The sequence below is a fragment of the Saccostrea cucullata genome, unplaced genomic scaffold (assembly GCF_032062105.1).
Source record: "Saccostrea cucullata isolate Sc308-1 unplaced genomic scaffold, CSIRO_AGI_Scuc_v1 ctg2271, whole genome shotgun sequence".
Taxonomy (NCBI): Eukaryota; Metazoa; Mollusca; class Bivalvia; order Ostreida; family Ostreidae; genus Saccostrea; species Saccostrea cuccullata.
The window spans coordinates 60,500-67,313 of NW_026936291.1; the positions used below are offsets into that span (position 1 = coordinate 60,500).

The 6,814-nt window shown below is 33.8% G+C and overlaps 1 protein-coding gene across 1 annotated transcript; it reads right to left on the minus strand.

Annotated features, from left to right (window-relative positions):
* Window positions 1-484: 484 nt before the first annotated feature.
* LOC134245330 (uncharacterized) lies at window positions 485-4,845 on the minus strand. The gene is made up of 5 exons (XM_062727629.1): window positions 4,831-4,845; window positions 3,307-3,449; window positions 1,665-2,224; window positions 1,280-1,534; window positions 485-1,151 (listed from the first exon to the last, which is right to left on the minus strand). The coding sequence occupies exons 1-5, from the start codon at window positions 4,843-4,845 to the stop codon at window positions 769-771; spliced, it is 1,356 nt and encodes a 451-aa protein (XP_062583613.1). The 3' UTR covers window positions 485-768.
* Window positions 4,846-6,814: the final 1,969 nt, after the last annotated feature.

The following is a 6,814-nucleotide window of genomic DNA, read 5'->3' on the forward strand; positions in this document are numbered from 1 at the left end:
TTCATCTTATATCATTGTTAATAGGAGGAAAATATTTCTCTACAAGTCAAATAGGCAAATCATAGAAAGGGAATATTTTTAAAAATCATGAATGTCCCAAAGAACACACCTGTCGCTAGCTTTATAAGAGATTTAAGCATTATCAAATATTCAAATAATTCCAACGAATTTTAAATCATTATCTCAAAATTCGCCATTTTGATTAAATATAAAATCTGAATCAGAATTTTTCCACTACTTTTTGTATCTCTCCGATTTATGTAACACAACATGTAACAAGTGTGTCAGCACAAATCTTATCGAAATCAATGAATATGATATATCATTGTTATATTATATGTTAAATGTTATAGAGATATTAAATGTATAGTGTTTTGAATACTCTTTAAGAAACATGTTTGTTTTGTAAATATGAAAAAATATTCCATCATTTTTATTCTCTCTCTTTTTTTTTTTTTTTTTTTTGATAAATGTTTATATATTGAGGCTAGTTTCTAATCTTTCAGAAAGCTACTTGATTTTTTGGTTATTTATTTAATGCATTTATGTATCCTCCATGTGATGGAGAATCGTAAGTTTACAAGTTTGTTTAACCATACAAATTTGCAATTATTTACAGCTCAAATTAATTTCCGAAGTTATTCTGTGCAATTAAACATGCATTGAAAATGTTCATAACAATATTTGTTGAACTAAAATCCTTCTCCGTATAAAGTACTCCTACACTATTATCTCACTTGCTCTATGTGCAGTTTGTTTTTCAGAAACTTAAGATATTTCTTTTTGAATTTCGTATCTTCTCGTGAGAAACTTTGTAATTTCTTCAGTCAAAACTTTCCCTTTCAATCCGTTTTTATCCGGATCAGATCTATCAGGATGATAGTGGGTAACTGCTTTTTGTAAGGTTTTCTTAATATTTTCCTCGGCGTCTTTTTCCAGCTTGAATGCTTCATTTTTTGGTGGATAAGTGACATATACATATTTCAAAAACTCAATATTAGTCATTTTCATGTGTTTTTCCTTGATCCCTTCTAGTTCGCTCTTAATTTCTTCTTTAACCTTTTCTTTTTCCTTGTCTTGCTGTTCTTGTTCATGCATGACAGTTTCCTCTTGATATTTTTTCAGCATTTCAGTGCATTCCTTGTACCAATCTAAAATAAAAACAGCCAAATGTTTTGTTAAAAAAAGAAGTGGTTTTAAAAAGTAAAATGAGGTTTAGTACCAGTATGATTCAACAGAGAGACACTTTAATTCTGTTATACCGGGGTAATACTCTTACCACATGAAACGAACGTGCGGGGTGCCATAGATGCAGCCATCTGAATGGCCCTTTTAAAATACTCCTTCGCCTGAGGTTTGAATTTCAGAACCTTTGCATACACGTTTCCTATCCTGGCTAGCGATATGGCCTCTTGCTCCATGTCCAGCTCTCTGGCGAGAAGAATCGACTGTTTGTACCAGTCTATTATATCCCACACCATGTTCATGTCCATTGTCTCATAGTAACGGGTGATTTTCTCCAGTAACTCGTCTCCTGTGCATAGAACATCAAAAAGATATGAGTCTTCTATTCAACCCAAACCAGTCAAAACATTATTTAGAAGTATAAAAATACCTACAATTGTGTTTTACAAATTTATAAGCATAACTAATTCAAAACTTACCCGTTTGTCTGGCTTTTGATGATTCTGCAATGCACATGTGCATGTGTACATCATTTTCCAATACCTCCACCTCACTGAGAATATCTGGTAGTTCCTTTCCATGTTTTCTAGCCTCATGCATAGGGAAGTGACACTCGGCCATCTGATGTTTACATTTCATATAATCCCCCTTTTGCCATGCGTTGATCCCTTCATGAAAATGGTGCTGAGCAAGCTGAACATAGACATTAGCAATAACATCGGGAACAGAAAGAAGTTGAACAATTGATGTAAGGTTCCTAATCCTGCACTCAAATGAAAATTCGGAAAGAAAATTTTCGATGTCTCTGAAACATTCAACATATTTTGAGGCGATATCATTAAACCAATTACCATCTTTGCATATATTGCCTTTTATATATGCATATTGATAATTTTTCAGAGCCTCTTTAAAGTTGTGGACGATAAGTTCTATTCTAGCTTGTTTTGAAATTTGCAATTTTCCTATCCGCCATTCACAAAGAGCCAGATTTTTGGCCGCAGAACATTTGTCATCATCAATTCCGTCAGCATCAAAGGCCGTAGAACATAAAACTACAGATAAGTTATGTATTTTCTGAATTTTTGTTTTCTTCAGGATAATAAAACAAAGAAGAGCCCGTGTGCCACATCGCTCATCTGAGTAACTTTGGCCATGCTGTTACAAGAATCCCCCTTGTAATACTTATTGTACCCTTTCCCCCCTACCACCAGGGGTCATGATGAAGACAATTTAAAATGCAATTAAGAATACGAATTACCCCCAGGTTGCTTCAACATAAGTTTCAGCTTTTATGGCCCCGTGGTTCCTGAGAAGGAGAATTTAAAAGGAATCAAATTAAAACTTTTTTTATCATGGACCCGCCCTACCACCGGGGATCATGATTTGAATAATTTAGAATCTACATTACCACATAGGTTTCAGCTTTTCTGGTCCAGTGGTTTTTGAGAATATTTTAAAGATTTTTCTTTCATATCTCAATTTAAATCTTCAGTTCTCTATTGCAGCCCCGGCTACCCCCAGGGGTCATGATTTGGTCAATTTAGAATCTTCACTACCTCAGAGACATTCCACAAAAGTTTCAGCTTTTCTTGTCCAGTGGCTCTTGAGAAGAAGATTTTCAAAAGATTTTTCGCATATATTGCAATGTAAAACTATTAACATCCATGCTACTTTGGTCCCGAAATCCAAGGTGATATAGTTTGCTTACAGTGATTGATATTCCGGGCAAGTTCATCTTTAAGCATCAAAAACTGAGTCTCACAACTGCATCGCTCCTTTACCATTACTGGAGATCATACAAGATGTTGTTCTGACGAAAACGCTTTACCAAGTAAGAAGTGATGATGTACTCCATGATTTTATGTACAGTACTAGTAGGTAAGTAGTATTGCCATTTGTTCTTCAATCATACTGCCCTTTCTTAAGTTTTACATTAACTTTATCTGTGCACCACTGGAAGAGGGTGGGGGATGTTACTGTAACTTTTTTGATATCTGATGATCATTCACTTTAATATTACATAGCAGAGAGTGGAGGGGTCTAAAACACACTGAATATTACATACAGATTTTTTTAGTTAGTGCTACTTGCATATCAGGTAGAGCTGTTTGAGATACATACCTCTGATACAAGTTCCTTGCTCTTTGAAGTCTATCAATTTGGATAACATGTCCAATTCCATGCGCACATGCCGACTTGTATATCTTATTGCCCTCCTCGCGAAGAAGAGTCGATGGCGAAGCAGACATATTGAAAACACCAGTCTAATCCAAAACAATTATAGTTTCTACAATATGGTAACATCACTTTGCATTTAAACTACATTTATTTCAAAATTTATTACATAATACACATGTGGATTTAGTATGTTAAGGTCTTAATATCGACAAGGCATAAAATTTGACTGTTTCATCACTTGATTTATATCTTTTCAGAAGAGATGAGGTGGTTGTCGCTTTCTTTAAGGACAACTGATATATGCTTTGAAATAACCCGTTATTTTGGTTAAATTAAAAGTTGAGCTAAATATTTATATCGTATAAGAGCTTCCGTATATTGTTTTGGATTAAAACTTAAAAGTAAGCTGTCAACAGTAAAAGTCAGCGCTACTCGCAAAAGTCCATTAGGCCTCCTTAGCGACAGATACAAAGACAGACGCATGAGATTTACATGCATATTAGGCATCCTTAGTTCCTGACCTATCGCTTGGCGAAAATTACATTCAAGGAGTTATCTCTGAGAAAACAAATAGAAATGGAAATATTAAATAATCTCTCTTAGAAGCCATACAGAAACCTGTCTTTGACACGCACCTCCCTTTCCTTGCTTGTTAACTTCATTGTTTGATGAGGGAAAGAAAAAAAACTAATCTTTCCTTGATTATCTTGAAAATAAATAACCTGTTGACGTTCTTGACAGGTCTGAAAAAGTTAAAATAAATGATATAACTCGAAATGCCCCCCCCCCCTTCTCCCCCGAGAATCAAATGGTCTTTTTAACAAATCCTGATTGTTTTTGTTTTTCGATCAAATTAAATTCCTTTTGTTGACAAACAAGCATTATCACATTATTCAGATGTACACGGAAGTGTCAGCAGCTTACTTTCCGTTGATTTCTTAAATGTAAATTTATAAAAATCTCATTTAAATACAAGAAAGTTGTCATGCATGGATTCCACGATACGACCACGTATAAACTCGGAACGGTTACCCCTTGACAGATTCGTGTATGACTGGGAGTACTCGTAATGGTCAAGCTATGCAAAACTGATAATGCTGGATCCACCCCCTGTGCTACCTGGTCGATTTGAATGTACCAGATAAGAGGATATTACAATTGTATATCCTTATTAGAATACCCGTGACGTGCATAAATATGTTTCAATAGTTGACATTTATCAGGAAATTGTGCCCCGTTGCTTTCGAGCATAAATATATCTTCACAATCAAACTATATTACTTTATCGTCCCTTTTTCATCCATATCACATATAAGTTTTAATTAGGAAATCAAAGCTTACTTTCACATTAGACAATAAAACAACTGATGAATATTACTTCTAAAATAGCTGAGGTATTGAAATTAAGGGGAATATCCTATCTTATTTTGCTACATAAATCCTGTTTCACTTTACAAAGTAACTCACCTGTCGCAATCGCATCATCTCGGGTCTTTCCGTCAGAGGTCGGAAAAACAACCTCGAATGTATTAACATCACCGGATGTTAAAAATTTATACATTTCCTGTTTATTCAAATATTAGATAGACTGGGTTAGAAGTCCCTTCTATAGTATGTTGTAGGTAATATCATTACATTGAATAAAGTTAAACTCCATATTCCACAGATAAAAGGTCCCCATGCATTTATTTCAAAGATCGTGAAAAGGGAGGGTTGTAATGGCGTCTACCATATACATTCGAGGTCGTTTTTCCGCTAGTCGGAAAGGCCCGAGAAGTTGCGATTGTCACCTGTCGTTCACCCAGCTATTTCATCAATACAGTGTACTTTCATCTATACTTCGTGGAAGTTTAAATGAAAGTAGGGCCGTGTCTAATGGAGCGTTTAATATTATCTTTAAATAGATACTGTACACTTGTATGCTACATTATAATATTGCATTTGTTATTAATACATGTACAAGGACTGTTCGAAAATTTTTGAGACAGTGTGTATATTTTTCTTTCTAATGAACGTATTTCATATACGTTTAAAAACATTAAGAATTGATATACTCAAGCACAAGATATAATTTACAAATATTAAATTTCGTCTCTTCAGACAGTGGTATATAAATGTGCCCATGGTAGGGGTTACGAAATCAGATATTGAAAATATGTTACACTCAACGTTCAACCCCCCGCTGGACCAATAATAAGAGCAAAAAGAATTCAATTTATCTACACATTTTTTTATCAATTTTATCATGTCGCTCCGTCGAAGACGGGCGACATATTGCTATTTTTATGCTGAAAAAAATTGTTTGCGCTGGTTCTAAGGATATTATGTAGCATTTTTCATGTTTGATGCTGAATATTCCAATTATTAGGGAATGCTTGGGCACTTAAAATTAAAGACAAAAATATCTACCGAAACAAGATATCATGACACATTTTCGTGACATGTAGTAGGTGTATGATTCTTTAGGCCCGATTTCTGTGAGCGGTCCGATGAAAACAAATGGAAGTAACTTACATGTACTTTCTCTGTGTATTATTACCGTGGGTATGATTTTTCTTTTTATGAAAACGTTAATTCTACATTACTATTTTTTTGGGGGGGTGTCATATGGAATACAATGTAAATGTGTACTAGAAGATAAATGTATGGAAAAAAGACGAATAAAAATATCTTTGGCCCACGAGGGGGGGGGGGGGACTGTCCACAAGTGCCTGTCCTTTTTGCTTCTAAAATATTACTCTAATATCAAAACTACAAAACTATTAAGGACGGTTGATACAAACTTTTGCCATAAGAATAAAAAAAATAACCACTTGAGCCGTATTCTAATGAGTAAAATGAACAAGTTTCACCGCGAAGTTTTTAATTTTTCATACAAAGTTTCACAATAATGGGAATTGAAGTGAAATATATTGATATACAGATTAATAACTAAAGGATGATTGCAGAAAGGTAAAATTTTGAGCATCATAGAAGGTTTACAATTTTTACATATGTAATATTTTAAGGATTTTAATCTTGGTATCATTTGCAACAACTATAGGCCTAGAGATATATATCAATGCATGTGGGGTTTTTTTTGTATCATCTGTCCTTAATGAAACTTTTTTAAACAATGAAAGGCTTAAAAAATTATGAAGTAATTGAAGTAATAATTATGGACTTAAGTTTTATAATATATGAAATATGATTTTCCTTCCAAACCACAATTTGACTGGATTTGAAAGCTTAGATTTAAGCCAAAAACTTGAAATTTTAATTGATTTATGTACAGTGGCTTATTTCGTAAATGATGTAGTATAACGGATGTAAACAGGTGCGAAGTATTAAGTACTATACATATATTAACTTCATTTGCAGAAAAAATGAAACAGCAGCTTGTTTATTAAATATTTCATGAGTGTAAAGAAAAAAATGGTTAATGAATTATAAAGTAGTGGGCTTCAAGATG